At 41.3% G+C, this 26,803-nt stretch overlaps 1 protein-coding gene across 1 annotated transcript in view; it reads right to left on the bottom strand.

Moving 5' to 3' along the window:
* ACSM5 (acyl-CoA synthetase medium chain family member 5) overlaps nt 1-25,563 on the bottom strand; it is a 33,960-nt gene extending 8,397 nt beyond the window's left edge. The window contains exons 1-10 of the mRNA XM_026520211.4: nt 25,437-25,563; nt 22,857-23,075; nt 18,173-18,383; nt 14,925-15,132; nt 12,631-12,774; nt 10,361-10,514; nt 8,691-8,770; nt 6,483-6,606; nt 5,740-5,820; nt 5,494-5,595 (exon numbers count right to left, since the gene is read on the bottom strand). Of these exons, the coding sequence (XP_026375996.1) occupies nt 5,494-5,595; nt 5,740-5,820; nt 6,483-6,606; nt 8,691-8,770; nt 10,361-10,514; nt 12,631-12,774; nt 14,925-15,132; nt 18,173-18,383; nt 22,857-23,060 (1,308 nt within the window). The 5' untranslated portion in view covers nt 23,061-23,075; nt 25,437-25,563. The remainder of the gene's footprint in view (nt 1-5,493; nt 5,596-5,739; nt 5,821-6,482; nt 6,607-8,690; nt 8,771-10,360; nt 10,515-12,630; nt 12,775-14,924; nt 15,133-18,172; nt 18,384-22,856; nt 23,076-25,436) is intronic.
* Nucleotides 25,564-26,803: the final 1,240 nt, after the last annotated feature.

Raw genomic sequence — 26,803 nt, 5'->3', positions numbered from 1 at the left:
GTTAAGATTAGAGCAGAAATAAATGATACAGAAACAAACAAACAAGAAACCCCAGTAGAACAGATTAACAAAACTAAGAGTTGGTTCTACGAATGAATTAATAAAATTGATAAACCTCTAGCCAGAATTATCAAAAAGAAAAGAGAAAGGACCCAAATAGAGAAAAATCACAAATAAAAAAGAAGAGATCACAATCAACACCACAGAAATACAATGATAAGAGAATACTATGAAAAATCATATGCCAACAAACTGGACAACCTGGAAGAAATGGACAACTTCCTAGAAACGTACAAACTACCAAAACAGAAACAGGAAGAAACAGAAAATTTGAACAGACCCATAACCAGCAAAGAAATTGAATCAGTAATCAAAAATCTCTGAACAAACAGAAGTCCAGGGCCAGATGGTTTCCCAGAGAAATTCTACCAGACACCAGTCTCCTCAAACTGTTCCAAAAAAAATAGAAAGGGAAGGAAAACTTCCTAACTCATTCTACAAAGCCAGCATTACCTTGATTCCAAAACCAAAGACCCCATGAAAAAGGAGAATTACAGGCCAATATCCCTGATGAACATGGATGCAAAAAGTCTCAGTAAAATACTAGCAAATCAAATTCAACAGTACATTAAAATAATTATTCACCACAATCAAGTGGGATTTATTCCTGTGGGGATGGTTCAATATTTGCAAATCAATCAACATGATACACCACATTAGTAAAAGAAAGAATAAGAACCATATGATCCTCAGTAGATGCACAAAAAGGATTTGATCAAATACAGAATCCTTTCCTGATAAAAACTCTTAACAAAGCAGGGATAGACAGAACTTACCTCAACATCATAAAGGCCACATACAGAAGATCCACCACTAATATCATCCTCAATGGGGAAAAACTGACAACCTTTCCCGTATGGTCAGGAACAAGACAAGGATGTTCACTGTCACCATTACTATTTAACACAGTACTGGACATCTTAGCCTCAGCAATCAGACAACAAAAACAAATAAAAGGCATCCAAATTGACAAGGAAGAAGTCAAACTTCCTCTATTTGCAAATGATACTCTACGTAGAAAACCTGAAAAACTCCACCAAAAAACTGCTAGAACTCATACATGAATTCAGCAAAGTTGCAAGATATAAAATCAATGTCCAGAAACCTGTTGCATTTCTACATACGAATAATGAAACAGCACAAAATAAATCAAGGAATTGATCCCATTTGCAATTGTACCAAAAACAGTAAGATACTTAGGAATAAACCTAACTAAAGAGAGAAAATATCTGTACTCTGAAAACTATAGAACACTTATGAAAGAAATTGAAGAGGACACAAAGAAATGGAAAAGCATTCCATGCTCATGGATTAGGAGAACATTGTTAAAATGTCTATCCTACCCAAAGCAATCTACACATTTAATGCATTCCCTATCAAAATACCAACAGCATTTGTCACACACCTAGAACAAACAATACTAAAATTTGCATGGCAACAAAAAACACCCTAAACAGCCAAAGCAATCCTGAAAAAGAAGAACAAAACTGGAGGCATCATGATTCCAGATTTCAAGCTATAATAGAAAGCTGTAGTCATCAGGCCAGTACGGTACTGGCACAAAAACAGACACATAGATCAATGGAACAGAACAAACCCAGAAATGGACCCAAAACCATACGGCCAACTAATCTTTGATAAGGCAGGAAAGAATTTCCCATGGGAAAAAAGTCTCTTCAACAAATGGTGTTGGGAAAACTGTACAGCATTCTTACATAATACACAAAAATAAATTCAAAATGGATGAAAGATTTCAATGTGAGACAGGAAATCATCAAAAATCCTAGAGGAGAACACAGGCAGAAACCTCTTTGACTCGGCCGTAACAATTTCTTACTAGACACATTGCAAGGAAGGAAAACATAAGCAAAAATAAACTAGTGGGACTTCATCAAAATAAAAAACTTCTGCACACCAAAGGAAATAATCAACAAAACTAAAAGTCAGCCTACGGAACAAGAGAAGATATTGGCAAATGACACACCCGATAAAGGGTTAGTATCCAAAATCTATAAAGCACCTACCAAACTCAACACCCAAAAAACCCCCAAATAATCCAGTTAAGAAACGGGCAGAAGACATGAATAGACACTTTTCCAAAGAAGACATTCAGATGACTAACAGACACATGAAAAGATGCTCAACATCAGTCATTGTCAGGGAAACACAAATCAAAACTACAATGAGATACCTCACACCTGTCAGAATGGCTAAAATTAACAACACAGGACACATCAGGTGTTGGTGAGGATGTGGAGAAAGGGGAACCCTCTTACACTGTTGGTGGGAATGCAAACTGGTACAGCCACCCTGGAGAACATTTTGGAGGTGCCTCAAAAAGTTGAAAATAGAACTACCCTATGATCCAGCAATTGTGCTACTAGGTATTTACCCAAAGGATACAAAAATAGAGATTCAAAGGGTTACGTGAATCCTGATGTTTATAGCAGCATTATCAACAATAGCCAAACTATGGAAAGAGCCCAAGTGTCCACCGACTGATGAATGGATAAAGAAGATGTGGTGTGTGTGTATACACACACACACACACACACACACACACACACACACCTATGTATACAGGTATATATGGTATGCATATATATAATGGAACATTACTCAGCCATCAAAAAAATGAAATCTTGCCATTTGCAATGATATGGAAAGAGCTGGAGTGTATTATGCTAAGTGAAATAAGTCAGTCAGAGAAAGATAAACACCCTATGATCTCACTCATATGTGGAATTTAAGACAGAAAACAGATGAACATAACAGAAGGGGGAAAAGAAAAAAAGAAGAGAGGGAAACAAGCCATTAAGTTACTCTTAACGGGGGAGAACAAACTGAGGGTTGATGGAGGGAGGTGGGTGAGGGATAGGCTAGATGGGTGATGGGTATTAAAGAGGGCACTTGTTGTGATGAACAATGAGTGTCGTATGTAAGTGACAAATCACTGAATTCTACTCCAGAAACCAATATTGCACTGTATGTTAACTAAGTAAAATTTAAATTAAAAATTAAAATAAAATTTAAAAATTAGTTTAAAAAAAGAAACCAAGAGTGCCTGGGTGGCTCAGTCAGTTAACGGCCTGCCTTCAGCTCAGGTCATGATCCCAGGGTCCTGGGATTGAGCCCCACACTGGCTCCCTGCTCAGCAGGGACCCTGCTTCTCCTTCTCCCTCTGACTCTCCCCCTGCTTGTGTGCTTTCCCTGTCAAATAAATAAATAAAAATCTTTTTTAAAAAAAAGCAGACACAAAAATGAAATGCTTTATGATTCCATTTATATAAAGTTCTTCTAAAAAAATAAAAGGCAAAAGTATTATATTAGCAACAACAAATGATTTAGCAATTGCCGATGGCTTGGGGATTGACTGCTAGGGGGCACAAGGGAACTTTTTGGGGTGATAAGAATTCTCTATCTAGATCGTGGTGGTGGTCACACAAGTGTACACATGTGTCAAAAGTCACTGACCTATATACATGTAACATAGGTACATTTTTTGTATGTAAATTATGCCTCAATTTAAAAACTGCATTCTGAGAAAAAAGAAAAAAGCTAAGCTGTCAATACCTAAAAACAAATCTCACACAAAATCTGAAAGAAGTATAAAAAGAAAACTTAGAACTCTACAAAACAGTAAAGAAGATATAAATAAATGGAAGGATAGAAAGACTTAGTATGATAAATATGTCGATTCTCCCCAAATTGATCTATAGACTTAGTGACACTCATTAAACATTTCTCATGGAATTGGACAAGTTGATTCTAAAATGTACATAAGAGAGTAGTGAGCTGAGAGTAGGTAAAACATTTCCAAAGAAGTGGAGAGAGAAGGAGAGCCTTGCTCTAGTAGATACTAAGACTTAGGAGAATGTTTTCCTGGACGAGGCTCTATGGTATCAGTACAGGGATAAAACAAATGACGAACTAAACAGAAGAAACTGCCAAAACTTAGCTATGTATGAATATCTCAAACTTTTATTTCTGATCAAGTTGACAAGACAGATCACTTTTTCTCTCACTTAGATTTAATGTTTTCTTTTTCCCTTAGCTAAAAATGACCCAAGAAGAAAACTAACAGCTGGTGCTGAAAAGAAAAAGTTGAAAAAAGTAAATGTTCTTGTCCAGCAAATAACTCTACAAATTTCTTGACTGTCTCAATGGAATGATCACAGACCCAGTATATCTACTGCTGTAAAACTTAGTGGCATGAAGTAGTCGCTCAATAAATAATGAATGAATTATCCAGAAAAGTCAAGGATTTGCTATTGTTTACAAAAATTAGAAGGAAATACATTAACATTTTACAATTACCTCTGCTTGGTGTATTATTGTGTTGTTGTTTGGGTTGTTTTTTGTTTATTCTGGTAGGTAAGTTTCTGTGACTTTAAATGGAATACCATGAAAGACTCTCTCTCTTGTAGTTACAGAAAAGCCACTAAAATACATATCCACCATTCTAAAAACAAATGGACTGATTTTTATCTGTTCCTTCCAGTGTTGCAGCTGACTGACGGTGTCATATACACGGCAGACGGAATTCCTAATAAAGCCATGGTTCTCAACTTTGGCTGCACTTTGAATCACCACATGATTCACATCATCAGAAAGTTTGATCTCATTGGGTGGGGCTTGAATATCAGTCATGTTTTGAAGCTTCTAAGGTGTTTCTAATGTGCAACCAAAGTTGAAAACCATGTCAGTAGAGCTTTATAGAGAAGCGTCTGGCGAAAAGAAAGCCCATCATAAACACCCACCACATCAGGCACAAGGGAGAGGTCATTCCTGGATTATCACAGAAACTTAGACTAGAATCCTTGGACATAAGCTTTGCCAGCAGACCTCTCTCCACATAAGACTCAAGACAAAAAGAATCCTGAAACTAGGCTCTGATACAAATTGCAGTTTGACTTTTGTGAAGTTCCTTCCCTTCTCTGAGTTGCAATTTTCGCATCATTAGGGACACCGGGGTGGCTCAGGCAGTTAAGTGGCTGCTTTCAGCTCAAGTCATGATCTTGGGATCCTGAGATCCAGCCCAACATCGGGCTCCATGCTCAGTGGGGAGTTTGCTTCTCCCTCTGCCTGCTGCTCCCCCTGCTTGTGCTCTCTTGTGCTTGCTCTCCCTCTCTCAAATAAATAAATAAAATCTTTTACAAAATTTTCTCATCATTAAAATGATGGGGTGTGCCCTGTTATAAATTTCCACTCTCAGACATACCCATGCTTAAATTCATGTCCTGGACATACTAGTTGCTTGACATTGGATAAGTCACTCTCACTTTCTTATCAATACTAGCACCTTATCAATAATAGCACCAACCTACCTCATGCAGTTATTGCAAGGGTTAAACAAGTAAGTGTTTATAAAAAGTGTTTACAATTCTCGGCACACAGAAATCACTGTGAAAATGGCCATTCCCTGCCACTTACCAAATAGCAACTGAAGAAACAGAAGGGCCGGGTGGGCCTGACTCGGACAGCAATATTACCCTCTTCTCCTGGAGGCAGGACGTTGCCCTCATTGTCCACGATCTGGCGGAGAGATCATAGGGCCATGTCTGGCTATTTGCACAGCCAGACCACCCCAGCAGCTGAGCTTGTTGTTGCTAACCAGGAAGGGCATTTTGCTCTCCTCTTTGAACCAAGCCTCATCAACAGTTGGGGAAGGCTGCCTACCTGCACATCGTAAGGTGGGGATGCTTTCCCCATGGATCCAGACTTGATTTTCATGCCTTTTGTATTGGCACAGATTAAAACCTGGAGAGAAAGCAGTTCCAGAAAGGTGGAGATATATCCCTGTAGCTTCTTCCTTCCCGGTACCTGCCTTTTCTCTCACTCTGCCTTCTACCTCTCCTTCCCTCTCCCCTCTCCTTACCCACTCTTCCTTTCTGTCCCTTCCTTCTTCCTCCCTTCTCTTCTTTCCATAGTCAACAAACATTTATTGAATGCCCTACTGGACACTGACACATAAAGACCCAAATGTGTTGCTAAGCCAAAAGATTCAGTTGACCCCCAACTCTCTGCTGCCCAGATGACTGTGGGGAATATGGGATAAGATCTTGGGCTCTGATCAGAGACAGATGGAGGGTGTCCTGATGGAGACAAAGGATACCTCCGGCCATGAGAGTCAGGCTGCTGGCTATGGTGTTGTGAAATCACTTTATCTTTAAACCAAAAGGGAAGAAAAGCTGATGAGGGCTGCTGGCTATGGTGTTGTGAAATCACTTTATCTTTAAACCAAAAGGGAAGAAAAGCTGATGAGATTTTGTTATCAGCTTCTCCCAGGGGGCAGGGCAGTCCCTGACAGGTGTCATACCCAGGAAGGCAGGAGGCTCTGCAGGCTGGTCATCTCCACCAAGTGAGTGAGGGTGCAGGTGGAGGTGACCTGTGGCAGGGAACCGGGCCCCCGTAGCACTCACTGTTTCAGACTGGCCATAGCCTTCATGCAGCTCCAGGCCCACCTGGCTCTTCCACTTCTCTCTCACGTCAGGATTCAATGCCTCTCCTCCAGTCAAACAGTGCCTCAGGCTCTGAAACTGGTACCTTTCTCAGTTGGAAAACAAGACCACCCGTGTCAGGACCCCTCCACTCCCCACTGCACCCCCCCCCCAGCCCTGCTGCTCAGATCTACACATCTAAAGCCACTGGAGGGTAAAGGCCAGGCTTTGTTATCTGTTCCAAGTGCCCCATCCTCTGGCTGTGCAGGCATATTCCTCATGGGCAAACAATTTTTTAAAAAATCAATCCTACCTGATTTTGGAATAAAATCAGAACCTCATTCAGTAGGTTTTGGCATAACATAGTGAACTCCAGGTGAACTGGCCAAAATAACTTAGTTGAAAACAAACTGATAATAAATTGGTTAGGACAACTACCTGATTAAAAAAGATAAACCGATTACATGGGGCACCTGGGTGGCTCAGTCGGTTAAATATCTGTCTTTGGCTTGGGTCATGGTCTTAGGGTCCTGGAATTGAGCCCCACGTCTGGCTCCCTGCTCAGCAGGGAGCGTGCTTCTTCCTCTCCCTCTGCCCCTCCCCTCCTGGCTTGTGTTCTCTCTCTCTCAAATAAATAAATAAAATCTTTTTAAGAAGAAAAGATACACTGATTACGAATTTAAATGGTAGAAAGTAGCCCCCTAGGAATCTGACAATTCTGAAAGATAGGCCAAAAATTCCTACATATGTTGTAAAACTATCCCTCCATTCAACAAATTATCCAAAATGTAAAAAACTGGTGGTTGCAAATACATTTCAACCATTTTTTCCCTTTGGATAAACTTGGTTTGACTATTAATTAGTATTACCTACTACTTTTCAACCAAATTGTTCTTAAACAAATCATTAAGAGTCTGCTTGCAGTTAAAACCTTGACCTTGAGGTATACACAACAGATCAATGAATGCGATAAATTCTTACATTAGAGAAGAATTCACCAGGGGAATCATGTAAGAACTCCCCCTTAGATGCTTCATGGACAGATACATGGGACGAGGGGAGAGAATAGAAGAGGCAGACATAGATCAGAGTCAGTAAGCTACTGAAGTGTCATAGGTCTCTCTCCACACACCTCAGTAACTAGACTTGTCCTGCTAGCAGATGTTTCTTTGGATTCACCCAGGATAGGAACCACATGCACAGTGTGTTGTTGCCTTCTTTGGGATACCCAATGGCATTCACTCAGAGAGTGGCTGAATGGGCCAGTTCACCTGGAGTTCACTATGTTATGCCAAAACCTACTGAATGAGGTTCTGATTTTTTTTAAAGATTTTATTTATTTATTCGACAGAGATAGAGACAGCCAGCAAGAGAGGGAACACAAGTAGGGGGAGTGGGAGAGGAAGAAGCAGGCTCCTAGCAGAGGAGCCTGATGTGGGGCTCGATCCCAGAACACCGGGATCACGCCCTGAGCCAAAGGCAGACGCTTAACCGCTGTGCCACCCAGGCGCCCCGAGGTTCTGATTTTATTCCAAAATCAGTCTGGGGCTGAGGGATGGAACATCTATTGTGGTGAGCTTGCTGGTCCCACCAGACCTAAGGCCCTGGCCACAAATCCCATTCCACAGGTGGCTAACAATTATCCTACAATTTCTCTAACTTCATAGCAGACATACTGCTGAGAGATGGCCTTGTGGGTGTATGATAGAGAGACAGCCCACCTCAAGTGCTAAAATTTCAGACTATCTTACATCTATCCAATTCCATTTGGATGCAAATTCCTGGGCAGGGGATGGTGGTGCAGAATTTCATTTTTGTGGGGAATCTGCAAAGGATATAGATGTGTATGCTTGAGTGTGTGTGAGATAGAGGAACATATATATATATATAATATTTTAGATATATATTCTGTATAGAGAGGATCACAGATGTATGTGTATATGTATGTATGTGTGTGTATATATACATATATATATATACATAGATATACATGTGTGTGTATATATATACACACACACACATATATATATATATATATATATATATATATGGAGAGAGAGAGGGAGACAGAGACAGAAATGAGACAGAGACACGGAGACAGAGACAGAGTTGGTACGAGAGGGTGGCGTATGCATCTGTACGTATACGGCTGTATATTCACATACTTAGGTCCCCAAAGATGGGCTGTACCTGGTGAGATCCTCCTGTACCAGCAGCCGGAAGATGGTGGGGACACAGCAGAGGGTGGTGATCGGGAACCTGGAGAGAGTCTAAACAAAAACAAAGGGTAGAAGATCTTCTTAGAGGAACTGGGGTGGGATTTTGTGGAGGTGGAGCAGGTGAATTGGGTCTTCATACTTTCATTACCAGAGGAGAGAAGGTGAAAACTGTGTGTGGCATCCATCCTCCAAGATGGTCCTGAATGATGTCACTTCCTAATATTTGCACTCTTGTGGGATCCCTTTCCACATTGAACCAAGTTTGGTCTGTGTGACCAACAGCATACCACAGAGGTGACAGATGCCACTTTTGAGATTAGGTTATACAAGAGACCTATCTTGAGTCACCTGCTCTGGGGAAAACAGGCCACCATGTAGTGAGTATACCTGAGTGTATATAGTAAGAAACTGAAACCTTTGGCCAATAGCTAGTGAGAAACTTAAGTCTTCTAAAAACCACATGAGTGGGTTTTCAAATAGATTTTCTAGTCCCAGTCAAACCTTAGGATAATTGCAGTCCTGGCAGACATCTTTCTTTTATTATTATGGTAAAATATACACCACGTAAAATTTACCATCTTAACCATTTTAAAATGTACACTCTAATGGTATTAAATACATTTACATTGTTGTGCAACCATCACCACTATCCATCTCCAGAACTTTTAAAAATCTTCCCAAATGGAAACTCTGTACCCATTACATGATAATTCCCCATTTCTTCTTTCCCCCAGTTCCTGACCATTCTATTTTCTGTCTCTATGACTTTAACTACTCTAGATACATCATATAAGTGAACCATACTGTGTCCATCCTTTTGTGGCTGGCTTAGTTCACTCAACATAATGTCTTCAAGATTCATCCATGATATAGCATGTGTCATTCCTTCTTTTCAATGGCTTAATAATATTCCATTGTTTGTAGGTACCACATCTTGTTTATTCATTTATCTGCCGATGGGACTTGGGTTGCTTCCACCTTTGGACTGTTAGGAATAATGCTGCTCTGAACACAGATATACCTAGCTGACATCTTGACTACAACCACATGAGAGGCCCTGATTCAGAACCAGCTATTAGGCTGCTCCCAGGCTCCTGACCGCCGGAAACTAAGATAATAAATGTTTGTTTCAAGCTGCTAGGTTTGGGCGTAATTGACTACCATAGATAACTAGTACACCATGAAAGGGCCGGGGGCAGTAGAGGGACAAGGCACATACTGGCTGATCAAGCCCTCAGTTGAATAATGATGATGGTAAGCTTGATTGTGGCAATAATAATCAGTATGTGTTAAGAACCCACTCTGATTATGATTTTCCCCAAAGTTTTGAAAAATAACTAGGATTTTAACAGGAGCATAGGGAAGAAAGTGGTGGAGGGAGAGGCACCCAATGCAGAAATAATTGAACATGCAGATGTTCAGAGATATGAAATGGTCTTATGTCTAAGGATCTAGCTAGAGGATAGGGAATAATTGAAGGTAGACGGGTGGGCAGGAATCAGATTATAGAAGGTCCCGGGAGCCATTTTGTTTAATATCCACACCAAAGAAGCCTTATGGTCACTTATTCATGCCTTTTCTCCTGCAAATTCAAAACCTATATTCCACTCTTCTCATTTATATCCAATTTTTGTTTCTTACATTCAGAATAATCTTGGCATCAACTCGGGGCAGCTCATGCACAAAAATACAAGATCCATTAGGCCAGGCAGAGAAGAGGGTCCAAGCTGCCTTTACCCAGCCAGTGTCAGACGTGTTCCAGAAGATGTCCGATTTGGTCAAGTCCACCCACCACCTGCCAAAAATTAAAGAAAGTCAGAACCCTCAGCAATGCTTCTACCTTTAAAAAGGATTAAATTATCCATGTAAACTTATTTGGAACCTTGCCCACAATGGGTACTCACTTCTAGGTATCAAATCTGTACAAGAACCATAAAGTCAATCTTTGTCTTGACAAGCATTTATTGAGCATGTTCTAGTATTTATGCCCTAGGTGAAGGATATAGAATTAAAAAAAACAGATCCCATGCTTTTAAGAGTTCATAGTCTAGTGGGAGTGATTTATAAGGAAACATATAATCTCAGTACAATGTGATGAGGGCACTTTCTTTATTCAACACTTATTCTGGACCTGGCATCAAAGTGTAGGAAAGAACGATTAGTCTTGCTTTGTAGGGCTTATAGGTTAGTAAGTATAAACATCCAGGAGGTCCCTGGAGGGCAAGCTTTCATAGGGTTAAAGAGTGCTTTATGCAATTACAGAGAATGGGCACCTAACCCAGAGACAGGATGGAGATGGGGTCTGAGAAATGCTTCCCCAGAGGAGGTGAGGTCTGAGCAAGCTGTAAATGACGCAGAGGAGCTACACAGGGAGGCAGAGAAGGAAGGCCATCCCAGGAAGGGGGAGCAGTGCCTGCGAGCACAGAAAAGTGATCATGTTCTGCACTTGGATTCTGGGACACTTGATCTTCTGGTCTTCAACCTACTCAATGGCTGCTCATTCTTGGTCTTCTCCTCAGTTTTCCTTGCTTATCCCTTCATTGTGGAAAGACCTCAGGCATTTGGTGCCGAGGCCTCTTCTCTTCTCAGTGTCCATTACTTTTCACTGATCTCATCAAATCCAATCTCATGGCATTAAGTATCACCTTGCTGATAATTCCAACATGAATCTTTCCCACTAACTCTACACATGAATCTCCAACTGCTTCCCCAGTATCTCCATTCTTAACTCGGGGTATGGAGATGTCTATGAAGCATCTCAAACTTACAATGCCAGCCATGGACTCCTCATGTTCCTCCCACCAGACAGCTCATCCCAGTCTTCCCGCTATCGGTTAATGCTTCTGGCTGTTCAGGCCCTAAAACCTAGTGTCATCCCTGACTCTTCACTTTCTCTCTTGCTTCATGTCAAACCTGTCAGCAGATCTTATGAGGACTCCATTTGAAATACATTCAGCGTCTTAGCTCCTCTCACTCCCGCTGGGGAAGCCTCTGCCTTTGCCTCTTATTGCACTGGCCCCTGACGTGGGCCTCTGCTTCATCTCTTGCCCCCTATAGTTTACTCTCAAGCCAAACTCCTGAGAGATCCTTTAAAAAAACAAATCAGATCACATCACTCCTCTGCTCAAAATACTCCAATATTCCTCAGAAAATTAAACATAGAATCACCATACGAACGAGCAATTCCACTTCTGGGTCTATACCCAAAAGAATTAAAGGCAGAGTTTTGAATAGATGCTTCTATGCCCATGTTAATAGCAGCACTAGTCACAAAAGCCAAAAAGTTGGGAAGCGCCCCAAGTGTCCATCCAAGGGTGACTGGATAAACAACATTAATATGTCACATACCTGGGAATATTGTTGAGCCTTAATAAGGAAGGAAATTCTGACACATGCTACAACATGCATGAAACTTGAGGACGTTATGTAAGTGAAAGGAGTCAGACATAAAAGGTGTATAACTCCACCTATAGGCAGTTCCCAAAGTAGTCAAATTCATAGAGACAGAAAGTAGAACAATGGTTGTCAGGGTGGAGGCGGGAGGGAATGCGGAATTACAGTGTAATGTGTATTGTGTAATGTGGATTCAGATTTACAAAATGGAAGAGTTCCAGGGATGGATGGTGGGGATGGTTGCACCACAATGTGAATGCCCTTAATAACACTGAAGTATACACTTAAAAATGGTTAAAATGGTAAATTTTATGTGAAGTATCTTTTACCACAATTAAAAACTAAAATAAAAACAAAAAACCTCCGATGGCTTCTCACCTCACTCAAAGTAAAGCCCAAAGCCTCCACTTTCTTGGCTCTCTGACCTCACTCCTCCCACTACATCCCTTACTCAATTCCTCCAGCTCCTTCCCTACTTTCTGTTCCTTGGACCCAGCAGATGAACTGTGCCCTGGTACCTTCCACTGGCCACAAAACCCAGTCCGTAGCTGGCCTGGGAGTGCTCAACCATCTTGGGGGCCCCAGTGGTGCCACTTGTGAAGTAGATGGCCAGAGGGTCTTGACTCTTGGTCCTCACACAGTTGTGCTCTGCGGATGCCTCGCTGTAAAATATGAAATCCTTGTAGCATTACAAGTAGTAAAAATAGTCATAATAATAATCTTTACACAATACTGGCCACCATTTTAAAAAATACTACACGTGAGGCACTGTGCTGGAAGCTCCAGCTTGCATATCTGAGCCCCACAATGACCACCCAGGGTAGGTACTATCGTTAGAAGCCTTTGTAAATAAGGAAATGGAGGCTCAGAAATGGTGCAGTGACTCACTCAAAAAGCTTGTGCTCCTCCACCAGGGCCAGAGGACTTTCTGGTGGAACACGCATGTTTCTGTGCCTATGCTTCTGCACGTTTGGGCACAGCATCACGCCCATCGCAATCCCTGATAATTAAGGGCTGAAGGTTCCCTCAATTCAGAGATTTGAGATCTGAGTAATTCCAAAAGTTTTGTCATCTGGAGCATCTTCTCCCTGACTGGTTCTCAACCCTGGCTGCACCATGGTGAGTTTTTAAAAGAAATACCATTGCTTAGACCCCACCTTGGTGAAAAACCAGAATCTTCAATGGTGCGTCTAGGCATTGGGGTTTTTTGTGTGTGTTTTTTTGTTTTTGAGAGAGCGAGTGCACGCATGCACTTGAAGGGCAGTGATGGGGGGGGGGCACAGGGACAAGGAGAGAGAGAATCTTAAGCAGGCTCCATGCCCAGCGCAGAGCGCAACACAGGGCTCTGTCCCATGACCCATGAGGTCATGACTTGAGCTGAAATCAAGAGTCGGATGCTTAACTGAGCCACCCAGGTACCCCTGCGTTTTTTTGTGTGTTTTTAAAGCTCTAATTCTAATGACAGCCGAAATTGAGAATCACTGATCTAGGCTCATCAAAATCATCTGGGCAGATCTCTTCCAACACAGAGTCCCAGGGCCTCTCCTCAGATATGTCCGGTTACATAAGTCAGATGGGGGGCCTTGGAACCTGAATTTAAAACAGCACCTGAAGATAAATAAATAAAATTTTTAAAAGAGAATTTTCCATAATTTTATGGTAGAAAGTTTGCATTCTAGGGTAGGCAAGAACAATCTGAAGAGTATTTACCATGTCTACAAACTTAGAAATAGATCTTTTGCACTTAACTTTATTACCTACACATTAAGTATTTTCTGTTTCAGTTTCTGCTGCTAATCATTACATCGAAATATAATAATAGATGATAAAAATGTCATGTGTTGGAAATATAATATTTTGGAAAATAGAGGATACATTATTTATAATGCATGCTTGTGGGTCTTATCATCCTAAAAATTGTGACACATTTAAGAGAATGTGGCACATAGTTCTTTTTCAAATGAAGCTACTGATAAGAGACAAATGCTGATATTAGTAAAAAGTAAATAAATAAACAAAGTAGAATAACACCCAGGTGAATGTGAGGCAGTTGGTCTATGGGATGGGCATTTGTGACTTAATGGTGCAGGCCCCTGACAGGGCCCCTTCTTGCTTCTGCCTCTGATCAGGACAAAATCTCAAATTCCTACGTAGGCTTCCACCACGGCATTGCTCAAAGGCAAAGGGCTTTTGGTTCTACCCCAGTCTGCTGTAACTGCTCGTTAGCATCTTGCATAAGTGACTTTACTTATCAGTTCTTCACCTGTAAAATCTGGTTTAAGTGCATTTCATAGGTTTTTTTCCCAAGGATTAAATAAGATGATGTCTGATTCATTACTGGGCTCTGAGCACCAAACACAATGCTTATCACGAACCAGATGTTCATTACATCTTTGGTTCATGAATGAATGTAGATAAATGCTTACCTAGCACTATGCCTCACATACACTAAGCACACAATGCATGGTAGCTGCTATTATAGTACTAATTGATCACCTACTACGTACTAAATGCATCATATGGATTATCTTGTTTACTCTGGCAATAGCTCTGCAACCACTACCACCATTACTGAAGCAAATGACGCCTAGAAAAGCTAGCGACAATTCTAGTACTACCTCAGCGAGTGACTCTGAAGGATCTTAAGGTGGTCACCAGGATTAGGTCTCAGGTCCATCTGGCCCCCACAGTGAGGGCTCCTTTCTGGTTTACTCTCTTCCTATACAGTCAGTAATGCATCCATCTCCTATTATTTAAAGAGGAAAAGCCTTGGCCTCATCTTTATGTTTTTCTCTGGAGAGCCCCAACTTACCGGAGGAGTTCCCTGAAGTTCATCCAGCCTGGCCGACTGCTGTCTGACACCAGTAGCTTGGACTGGAGGGAGGGACAGTCGGCGCTAATGGCGTCCACCCGCGGAGCCAGGGAGTCACTGGTGATAATGGACTTGGCCCTGGATGCCTGTAGCCGATATTTGAGGTCCTTCTCTGTCAGCTGAGAGACACCTGGAATCATGACAGCTCCTGGCATCACACAGAGAAGGAATGTTGACTAGGCACCAGGGGAAGACCCCTGTGAAGAGGTCTAGACCAGATTTCCCCATTAGAGACAGGAACAGGAAGGGACTAGAAAGGGATAGAATACCTGAACAGGAAAAGGTAACAATAATGATAATAATGAAATTCAGAACATGGATTTCATTTTTTATTAGTTTATGGAGCACTTATATGTGCTAAGAACTATACATGCATTATTTCATTTAATTCTCGCAACCCTGGAGAGTAGGTGCTATTATTACACCCATTTTGCATATTAGAACAACAACAATTAAGACAGACCCTTATGCCTTAATTAAATGGAATAACTTGCCCAAGATCACGCAGCTGACATGTTGTAGAGCTGGGATAGTGAATTCAGGAGGTATAAGCCTAGGGGTCCATGATCTTGAACATTACTATTATTCTGCCTTAGAGATGACCTAGCTCTGTGGTTTTCCCTGCCTGCAAACAAAGGGCTACAACAAATCCTAGTGTTGAGAATATAGTATATACTCTCAGGTATAGTAGGTGGGAGCTCTAGGACTCATATAACCTCAACCAAAGCCATTCTGAAAGAAGCTGAGTCCATCTTTTCCCAAGGGGAAGGGATTGAGGAAGTGGAAAGCGGGACAAATTTTAATCAGACACCTGAAAAACCACCTGAGTATCTCAGAACAGAGAATGTAAACACCCCCATTGAACCCAGCACTCTCATTTCACAGATGAGAAGAAGGAGATCCTAAAGGAATCAGTTATCCTGCCGTGCCCAGTGAGTGAGGCCAGTAAACAGAGGAAGGGGCCATTCCCAAATGGTGTAGGAGCCAAACCAGAGTTCTCATTACCCTTCGCTTTAGCTCCTAAACTTTTACAGGATTTAAACCCCAGCATGAACACTTTTGGAGCTAAACGGTATTTCTTCAGTTCATCTCCCTGCTTTAGCTATTTCCAGAACAAGTCTGTACCACCTGGAGTTGTGCATAGTATTTTGGGAGCCCAGTCAGAGGGCAGACAACTGGGGCTTTCAACAAAAGAAATGAGTCCATTACCTTAGACTGGAAGAGAGGTGATTAGTGCACATCAGGAGAACATGGGAATGCGAGAATGTGAGGACATACAGCTTGGGTATCCTCTAAGATGTTGGAGAGGATGTTGGTTTTGACATAGTCATGTATAATGTCATCTTGAGTTATTTACTTGGACATCAAAGAAATGGGTGAATCTGCATAATTGGGGGAACTGGAGACATTTAGGTAGCAGGAAAAGAATGAAAATAATACCCCAAAAAGAAGTTTTGATCATGCAAACTGCCCAACACAGTGCCTGGCACATGGCAGGTCCTCAAGAAAAGTATGAGGGCTCCCTTACCTTGGCCCTCATTTAAATAAACCTTATATGTCATGGCAGAATATGCAGAACTCCCCAAACCTGTGTGTCTGTTTCTCATCCTCTAGCTGGATACACTAGAATGGTGTTCACTTTTATATATTGTGCAAAATATATACAAATAAAATGAAAGTTCCTGCCTTTCTTTCTTTCCTTCTTTTTTTTTTTTTTTTTTTTGACAACCCAGTCACAAAATGGTTGACTAAACTTGTTCATATAAAAAAGATGATTCTCTGGTATGAGTTTGTATCTCTCTGTTCTGCAAACATTATTTGTGAAAACATCTGTATTTCAGGTAGATTGTCCTATGGACGTGATTGGGAGGGGGCGGACAACATTCCGAGTGGTGGTAAGTTCCCAGTGGGTGGAGAAACCAGCTCTCCACCAAAAGTAGTTGTCTCGCTTTTGTAAAATCAGCAATAAATAAATAAATAAATAATTTTTTAAAAAACAGCCCTTTCTTTTTTTTTTTCGGATTTTTTTTCCTTTTTTCTTTTAATGTTTTTTTATTATATTATGTTAGTCACCATACAGTACATCCCAAGTTTTTGATGTAAAGTTCCATGATTCATTAGTTGTGTATAACACCCAGTGCACCATGCAATACATGCCCTCCTTACTACCCATCACCAGTCTATCCCATTCCCCACCCCCCTCCCCTGAGGCCCTCAGTTTGTTTCTCAGAGTCCATAGTCTCTCATGCTTCATTCCCTCTGATTACCCCCCCGCTTTCTTTATCCCTTTCTTCCCCTACCGATCTTCCTAGTTCTTATGTTCCATAGATGAGAGAAATCATATGATAATTGTCTTTCTCTGCTTGACTTATTTCACTTAGCATTATCTCCTCCAGTGCCATCCATGTTGCAGCCCTTTCAATAAGAGCATCAGACAGGGTCAGCAGAGGCCCTCTGAGTTCTATGGACTGTGTCCTTTTGCCTCCTCTCTTCTGCTGGAAAAATCATTCCAGGAAGATCAATTGTCCACTGCCTTGGCCATTCATAACAGCAGGAGGAGGAACCCTCAAGGGCTAATCTTATTGCTTTGATTATTTTGTCTTTCTCTTCCTTCCCTTGGGAGCTGGTAGATGCTGTGGTGGTGAGAGCCATAAAGTCTAAGACTGAAACTAATGTAGATTGATTATGAAGGTCTCTTATCCATAACTGCATTACTCTCCACACACTAGCGGCTCCTAAACCACAACCAGCAAAAAATATGTTTGGTTTGTCTAACTCAGAATTTTTTAAAAGTTTATTTAGTTCTCAACATTAAAAGATTAGAATTTTTTCCATAAAAATCCAGTTTTCTATCACAAAGTCAGAAGTGCTGGCAACACTGGCCCTCCTTCACACATGGAAACATCTGGCTGGGGTCAAGAAGCACTTGCCCCCCTGTGATGAGGCATGTGAGCTCCAGTCTACTTCCATCCCCAGTGCTCCCTATTGCCTCACACTTACCTACTTTCATCAATTACATTACCATGTGACCCCTGTGCACAATCCAGTTTGTGACTGTGGGGCAAAGGGGAGGTAAACAAAACCCCACATTGGGTTCACTTTGCTCCACTCCCCCAAACCATATGGACTCCACAAAGCTCTGGCAGGTGTGTCTGCCCCAACTGGGAGCCTCAGCCCTGCTCACTGACCTGTCCGTATGCATGCCACGCTGACCAGCCACCACTCTGGGAGCCGAGGGAGCACCAGCATCATCCTGTCCCCAGGCTGAAGGCCACACATGCCCTGGAGCACATTAGCTGCCTTCCTGGACTGCTCCCCCAGCTCCTCAAAGTTCCACTTAATCTCTGCTCCCTTGCCATTGACCCACCAGAAGGCAGGGATCCGGGGCCGGTGCCCAGCCTAGACAGCAGTGTAGACAGAAAAGAAACAGAAAAGATTTGTTGAGGATTTTTGCTTGTTGTTTTTTAATTTTAGTTTTATAGTAGTTATTACAGTCGCAAGGTTTAAATTCAAAACAATGAAAAGATGCATTGAGAAGGCTTACCCCCATCCTTGTGCCCATCTATCCTCTTCCCCACTTCACCTGCCTCAATGTGTAACCAATATTATTAGTTTCTTGCATATCCATGCAGTGTTTTTTCAGGAAAACATTAAGTATATTCTGTTTTCCGTACCACCTTTTTAATGCAAAAGGTAGCATATGATTCATACTGTTCCATGTCCTCCTCTTTTTTTGAGATACAATTCTCATGCCATAAAATTCACTATTCTGAAGTGCACAATTCAATTGGTTTTTTTTTTGAGATATTTAACACTTTATTATAAAGTAGTCTTTGTGTTAGATAGTTTTGCCATCTAACTAACGTAAGTGTTCTGAGCACGTTGAAGGTAGGTGAGGCTATGCTATGATGTTCAGTAGGTTAGGTGTATTAAATGCATTTTCCAATTACGATATTTTCAACTTACAATGGGGTTTTTTCCACTTTATTTTTTTATTTATTTTTTATGTTCAATTTTATGTTTTTATGTACATCATTATTTTTTGATTTAGTGTTCAATGATAAAAGAAGATCTAACAATTGTAAGTATCTATGCCCCTAAATGGAAGCAGCCAACTATATAAACCAATTAAGAACCAAAATAAAGAAACATATTGATAATAACACATTAATAGTAGGAGACCTCAACACTCCACTCTCAGCAATGGACAGATCATCTAAGCAGAAGATCAAGAAAGAAATAAGAGCTTTGAATGACATATTGGACCAGATGGGACTTCACAGATATATACAGAACATTCCATCCTAAAACAACAGAATATTCATTCTTCTCAAGTGCACATGGAACTTTCTCCAGAATAGACCACATACTGGGTCAAAAATTAGTTCTTAACCAATACCAAAAGATTGAGATTATTCCCTGCATGTTATGGATCACAATGCTTTGAAACTGGAACTCAATCACAAGAAAAACAATTGGAAGGAATTCAAACACTTGGAAGTTAAAGAGCATATTGCTAAAGAATGATTGGGTCAACCACGATTTTAAAGAAGAACTTAAACAATTCATGGAAACTAATGAGAATGAAAACACATCAGTCCAAAACCTATGGGATACTGCAAAGGCGGTCCTAAGGGGGAAATACATAGCCATCCAAGCCTCTCTCAAAAAAGTAGAAAAATCCGAAAAGCACAAGTTAACCTTACACCTAAAGGAGCTGGAGAAAGAACAGCAAATAAAGCCTCAACCAAGCAGGAGAAGAGAAATAATGAAGATTAGAACAGAAATCAATGAAATAGAAACCAGAAAAATAGTAGAACAAATCACCAAAACTAGAAGCTGGTTCTTTGAAAGAATTAATAAGATTGATAAACCTCTGGCCAGACTTATCCAAAAGAAAAGGCAAAGGACCCAAATCAATAAAATCATGAATGAAAGGGGAGAGATCACGACTAACACAAAGGAAATAGAAACAATTATTAGAAATTATTACCGGAAACTATAGGCCAATATGTTAAGCAACCTGGAAGGAATGGATGCATTCCTAGAAACTTATAAACTGCCAAGACTGAAACAAGAAGAAATTGACAATCTGAATAGACCAATAACCAGTAACGAATTTGAAGCAGTAATCAAAAACCTCCCAAAAAACTAGAGTCCAGGGCCAGATGGCTTCCCAGGAGAATTCTACCAAACATTTAAAGAAGAAATAATACCTAGTCTACTGAAGTTGTTTCAAAAAATAGAAATAGAAGTAAACTTCCAAATTCGTTCTATGAGACTAGCATTACCATGATCCCAAAGCGAGGCAAAGACCCCATCAAAATGGAGAATTACAGACTGATATCCCTGATGAATATGGACGCCAAAATACTCAACAAGATCCTAGCCAACAGGATCCAACAGTACATTAAAAGGATTATCCATCACGACCAGATGGGATTTATTCCTGGGATGCAAGCGTGGTTCAACATTGGCAAATCAATGTGATAGATCACATTAATAAAAGAAAAGACAAGAACCATATGACACTCTCAATTGATGCAGAAAAATCATGTGACAAAATACAGCATCCTTTCCTGATTAAAACCCTTCAGAGTATAGGGATAGAGGAAACATACCTCAATATCATAAAAGCCATCTATGAAAAGCCCACAACGAATATCATTCTCAATGGGGAAAAACTGAGAGTTTTTCTTTTAAGGTCAAGTCAATGGTTTTTAGTATATTCACAAGGTGGTATAATCATTGCCACAACCTAATTCCAGAACATTTTCATTATCCTAAAAAGAAATACCATACAGGTTAGCAGGCACTCCCTATTCCCCCTTTGCCCCAGCCCTTGGCAACCACTAATCTACTTTTTGTCTCTATGGATTTGCCTATTCTGGATATTTCATGTGAACAGAATCATACAATATGTGCCAGCACCACTAGACGGAAGACGATTCTTTCCCCCTTAAATTTATTGGCACCTTTGTTGAAAATCAACTGACCACAGATTTATGGGTTTATTTCTGTACTCTCAATTCTATCCCATTCATCCATATCTATCTTTTTACCAGTGCCACACTGCCTTTTTTTTTTCACACAGTCTTTATTACTGTCACTTAGCAGTAGGTTTTGAAATACAGAAGTGTGAATCCTTTGTGTTTCTTTATCAAGACTGTTATTATGGGTTCCTTGCCTTTCCACGTGAAGCTTTGGACAAGATTATATATTTCTACAACAACTCTACTGGGATTTTAATAAAGGTTACTTTGAATATCTCAATCAATTTGGGATATGTAATCTTTTTTTGCAACTTTATAATTTCTGCTTTAATGGCAATCAAGTCTAAAAAATGTACAGCTCAACTTTGTCAAAGACAGACTTCAGTAAGCTGTTAAATGCATACATAATGGAGAGGCTAATATTTCCTGGCAGTTCCTGTTTCCTGAACGTTGAAATCCATCAGATGTGTTTTAGACTATCCCCAAAATTGTCACTGAGGGATATGTTATTTTTGCATAATGAGGTAATATCTCAAGGGCATTCTGAGATTCAACCAAATCTTTGGCGAGTGCTTCTTTTAATAAACACTCCCTAAGCTATTCTAGCCTTTGTTTAATTTCCAGAGTTCTAAGAAGTAGATTCTGGCAATTTTTCCAAGGTTTTTTATTGTTGCTGTTTTTATAGAGGATAAAATTTTAGACAGTCCTTATTCCACCATTTTTGCTGATATAACCCTATTTGTATATATCTTTAGGAGAAATCCTCCAAGGACGATCCCAGGTGGAAAAACAGCTCAGGTTTTGTAGACAGGAATTGTCTACAGCTCCATCTCCTACATACGCTTTTCATCTTAAGTCTTACAACAATTCCAGGTGGCAGATGGTGTGACTTCCATTTTACAGATGAGAAAACTGAGATCCAACGAGCTTAGGGCATTTGTCCAAGGAACCATGCCTATCTGACTGCAGTGCCACCTTCATACTTTACTATATGCACTAATAGTATACTTTTACTGAATCTACTAATAGTATTATTTTCCTCATTGTTTTTCTTTACACAAGCTCTTCTTAAAATTAACAGAAGTAAATTGCGTTGAGATAAAGTTTATAGTCTCCTACTATAAAATAAAAGGTTAGCATTTCTAACATAAAAAGTGAGTATAAAATAGAGAGAGAGACACAACGGACACCTAATGAAGAGGAAAAAAAAAAGGCGGCAGTATATGCTCAGAGACACACAAAGAAATCAAGATAATCTTAATTCAATTTTACATATCTGCTGTGATCTGTGAAAAGCTTTGAGCCTCAGCCACGCTCTCTCCTTATTTAAAAGGGAAGTACAGGATGCCTGGGTGGCTTAGTCAGTTAAGCGTCCAACTCTTAATTTTGGCTCAGGTCATGATCTCAGGGTCGTAAGGTCAAGCCCCATGTGGGCTCTGCACTGGGTGTGGAGCCTACATAAGATTCTCTTTCTCCCTCTCCCCCTGCCCCTCACCTCTGCACGTACTCTCTCAGAAAAAAGGGAAGTACACAACAGTGAGAGAAATATTACCGACAGAATAGAATCAAAACAAAACTTTCTCTTTTGCTTGATCAGAATGACAGAAAGGGAATCAAAGGGGGCATAACTGTCTCAACTATGTGATCTGTGTTCAGGAATATGAGACACATCAGGAATTGGGCTAAATGTCTAAAGCTCACGAAACTTGGTCATAATTCTTTTTTCTCCCTAAGGCTTAAATGCTAACAGTTTTAGTTTTAGGACATGCAAAATTCGCAGGTCAAAATGTCCACCTGTGTTGTAGCCTTGAATCACACTGGGGTAACTGAGGGCAGCTCCTGAGGCCCAAAAGGGACAGTAGGACATAGTGGGCTTCACCTTTTCCAGCTGACTCCACATGTCCAGCACATCATGGGCAAAGTTGAAGTACTCAGGCACTGGCTGCCTCCCTAGGCTGATGGCTTCCCAGGTGGCCACAATCTTCTGAGGGTCAGATAGAGGTGGTTGCTGCCTGTGAGGCCCACAGAATCCCCGGGCATTTCTCAGCACCTGGAGGACCCATCCTCTTAGCCATGGCATCATGTTATTGCCTGCAGCCTGTTGCCAAAGAGAAGAGAGAGAACACGATCCTGAACTCTGGGCTCTGTCGAGAGATTGAGCTGGACTTGTAAACACAGTCTTGGACCTTAGTCTGAATTCCACTGTGTGATTTTGGTCATTTCTTCTCTCTGAGCCTGAGATCCATCCCTTCCGCCTCTCACCGCCTATGGATCTCTGTGGGTCTGAGGTCAGTAACTCAGAGCCCACGTCTCAAGGCTTTCCAAGACCACTTTCCCAAGGTAAATCAATCCTGAACTGGCCTGACCAAGCCAAAGAAAGCTCTAGGGCAACACTATCCAATGGAAATATAATGTGAGCCACACCTGTAATGTACAGTTTTCTAGTGGCTTCACTAAAAAAAAAAAAAAAGAAAGAAAGAAAGAAAGAAAGAAAGAAAGAAAGAAAGAAAGAAAAAGAAACAGGTGAAATGAATTAAAATAATATTTTATTTAGCCAGTATGAAAGACGAAATAAAATGGGGTCATACATGTTAAGGGGTTTTAAAATGAGTCTGGAGGCCATGAAGGACGTGGGCCTTATACATGTCCTCACCGGTAGAACCATGAACTTTTGAACTGCGCCAAACCACAAATACTCCAAGGACTCAGCCTGAATACCTGCAACTTGCTACAGCAGAAGACTTTGTTACTGATAGCCTTAGCAATCAATCATATTCCGTCAAGATTAGTTTTCTGCCACCAACAGCAATCAAAATTCTTTGTAAGCAACATATACAAACATTCCCTTTTGTCTTTAAAAACCCTTGCCTTTCGGGCACCTGGGTGGCTCAATTGGTTAAGTGTCTGACTCTTGATTCCAGCTCAGGTCATGATCTCAGGGTCATAATCTAAGGGTCATGAGATTAAGCCCTGCCTCAGCCCGGCAGGGCCTCCCCGCTGTGTGTAAAGCCTCTTTAAGATTGTCTTAAGATCTCTTTCTCCTTCTCCTTCTGCCCATCTCCCCTCTCTCTTAAAAAACAAAACAAAACAAAAACACCTTGCCTTTTGTTCCCTGGAGTAGGGGGTGAGGGTGGGGGGGGGGTGGCACTATTTGGGTTGCTGCCCAAATCTGTGTTCTCTGAATTGCAATTCTGAGACCCCAAATAAACGTTTTCTTTTTAGCTTTGCCTGTTTTCTTGGTCAGCATGTAATCAATGTAAAAAGAAATTACTAAAGAGGTATTTTATATTTTTTTTTGTACTAAGTCCTCACAATCCAACATTTATTTTACACTTATGAGCACACCTCAGTTTGGACTAGCCACATTCCGAGGGTTCAACGGCCGCAGGTGGCTAGTGGCTGCCGTACTGGACAGGGCAGTCTCAGCGTCCTGCTATTCAAAGTCTGCTCTACAGAACAGCAGTATCGGCATCACCTGGGAGCCTGTGACAACTGCAGAACCTCAGACCCCACCCTAGACGTGTGGAATTAGACTCCGCACTTCAACACGAGCAAGAGAGTTGTGTGCACGTTGTTTAAAGAGCACTGAGAAGCAGAGGCAGATTCTTTCCACCAAATTCCTCTTGGTCATAATAATAACAACAGAATATGGTACTGTAACTGCCAGAGATTAAGCTTCAGTTTCCCCCAGATTCTTTTATTAAATCCTAACCCTCAGTGTGATCGTAGCAGGAGGTGGGGGCCTTTGGGAGGTGATTAGGTCCTGAGAAGACCTCAGAGAGCTCGCTTGCTCCTCTGCATGGGGAGGACAAAGCAAAAAACCGGGTGTCTATGAACCAGAAGCGGGCTCTCAGCAGACATGAATCTGCCTGCTGCAATTTGATCTTGTACTTTCCCGTCCCTAGAACTGTGAGAAATAAATGTTGCTTAAATCACAGCGCCCAAACAGACTAAGACAGTAACCAATAATAATAATGTGTCGCAATAACAAGAAAAACAATAATAATCGCCATCTACAGAAGGCTTACTGTGTACCAAGCATTTGGAAGGTGCTTTTTAGGTGTCATTTCCTTAAATCCTTACAACTCCTCTATGATATAAATGCTATTTTCTCTGTTTTACAGACAAAGAAGGTCAGGTTTTAAGAGGACAAGTGACTCACAGGTCTCGCCTCCAAGAAAGGCCTAGCCCCAGCCTCCATTGTGGCTGCGACCCCTGGGGCCTCAGATGTCCCTTCTCTGACCCTCCCCACTCCTCCTCTCCCCTCCACTCTCCCCCTAGCCTTTTCCTCTTCCTCTCTCCCCTGGATTCCTCCTCCCCTTCACAGCTGATAATTAGACTCTGCCTCCAGCTAACCCAACTGCCATTTTCATTTCCGGCATGCCCCTTCTTGGTTGAAGCAGCAAAGGCCTCAGAGGCAGCTGACACCTGTCCTTGAAAAGATTTCTCTCTACATTACCTTGCTCTTGAATGCAAGAAATGCAAAAGGACTTCCACGTTCTGTTTCAGCTGAATGCAGGCCTTAAACATTCAGTTTCCTCCAGGACACTGGAGAAGGCAATTTGCTGACTTGGCCTCCCACCGGGAACTTGGCCCCAAATGCAGCCAAGAGAGCAGAGCCTGAAGCCAGCAGAGGACACAGCGGCTTCAACTGGCCAGCAGGCTTGCAGCCAGTGAGAGTGGCCCCGCCAAGCTATTCTCACAGCTCACAGTGGCTCTGGTTGGTCTTCCCTGAAAATTCAGGTCACCATCTAGCAGAAAAAAAGAACAGGAATTTCCTTATGTTTTACCAGAAAGGATACAATAGTAACAATCATATAAGCTAACCATGTTCCTTTTCTCCTCCAAACCCTCCAATGCATAGAGACAGAAATTAGATTAGTAGTTGCCTGGGGCTGGGTATGTGAACAGGGAATGACTGCAAATGGACACAAGGGATCTCTTTGAGGTGATAGAAATGTTTTACATTTGGACTGTGGTCATGGCTGCACAAATCTGTAAATGGATTACTACTACTACTACTGATGATGATAATGATGATGATGATGATGATGATAATAATAATAATAATAATGGCGTACTTGAATGAATTTATGATATGTAAAATTAAACCTAAATAAAGTGTTTTTTGTTTTTTGGGTAAGCCTCCTATGGCTCCCTATGTGGCTCACAGTCTAAGCCAGTGTTCCAAGAGCAGTCTGCAAGGCCCCACATGACTTCCTGGCTCTCCACTCCTACCCACTTGCCAGCTCTGCTCCATGCACACTGCACTGGTCTGCCTGCCCTTTGTTCTCCCTGGGGCTGGTAAACTGAATCTCTGAGAACAACAGCAAGAAAGATCCTATCTTGCAGTGTTTGCTCATATCTGCGGTTAAATTTTCCCATGGTGGCACGGCCAACTTCAAGGGACCAAAGTTTTAACAATGGGCTTGCAAAGTTCCTGATTATTAATGGTCCCTGGTACGCCCCTGCGAGCTGGCTCCAGCCAGTGCCGCTTCAAGCCTTTGTGCTTGTCGCCTTCTCTACATTCCACACAGTTCACTGCCTCACCACTCACACACAGGCCCTGCTCAGCGTGCCCTGGGCCACCGCCCCAATCCCATCTGACACTTCCCACCCTCCCTTCTCTCCTTGATTCTCCTCCTTAGCATTTATCACTTTCTAACATTCAATGTACTTTATAAAAAATATTTTTTTCAATTTTATTGTGGTATGACAGACAAAATTTCATACATTTAAGGTATACGACATGTACATTATGCAGTTAAGCTAATTAATACAATCATCACCTCTCATACTTGCTGTTCAATATTTTCTATTTATTCA

The sequence above is a fragment of the Ursus arctos genome, unplaced genomic scaffold (assembly GCF_023065955.2).
Source record: "Ursus arctos isolate Adak ecotype North America unplaced genomic scaffold, UrsArc2.0 scaffold_2, whole genome shotgun sequence".
NCBI lineage: Eukaryota > Metazoa > Chordata > Mammalia > Carnivora > Ursidae > Ursus > Ursus arctos.
This window is presented reverse-complemented; position numbering and strand designations above follow the sequence as displayed.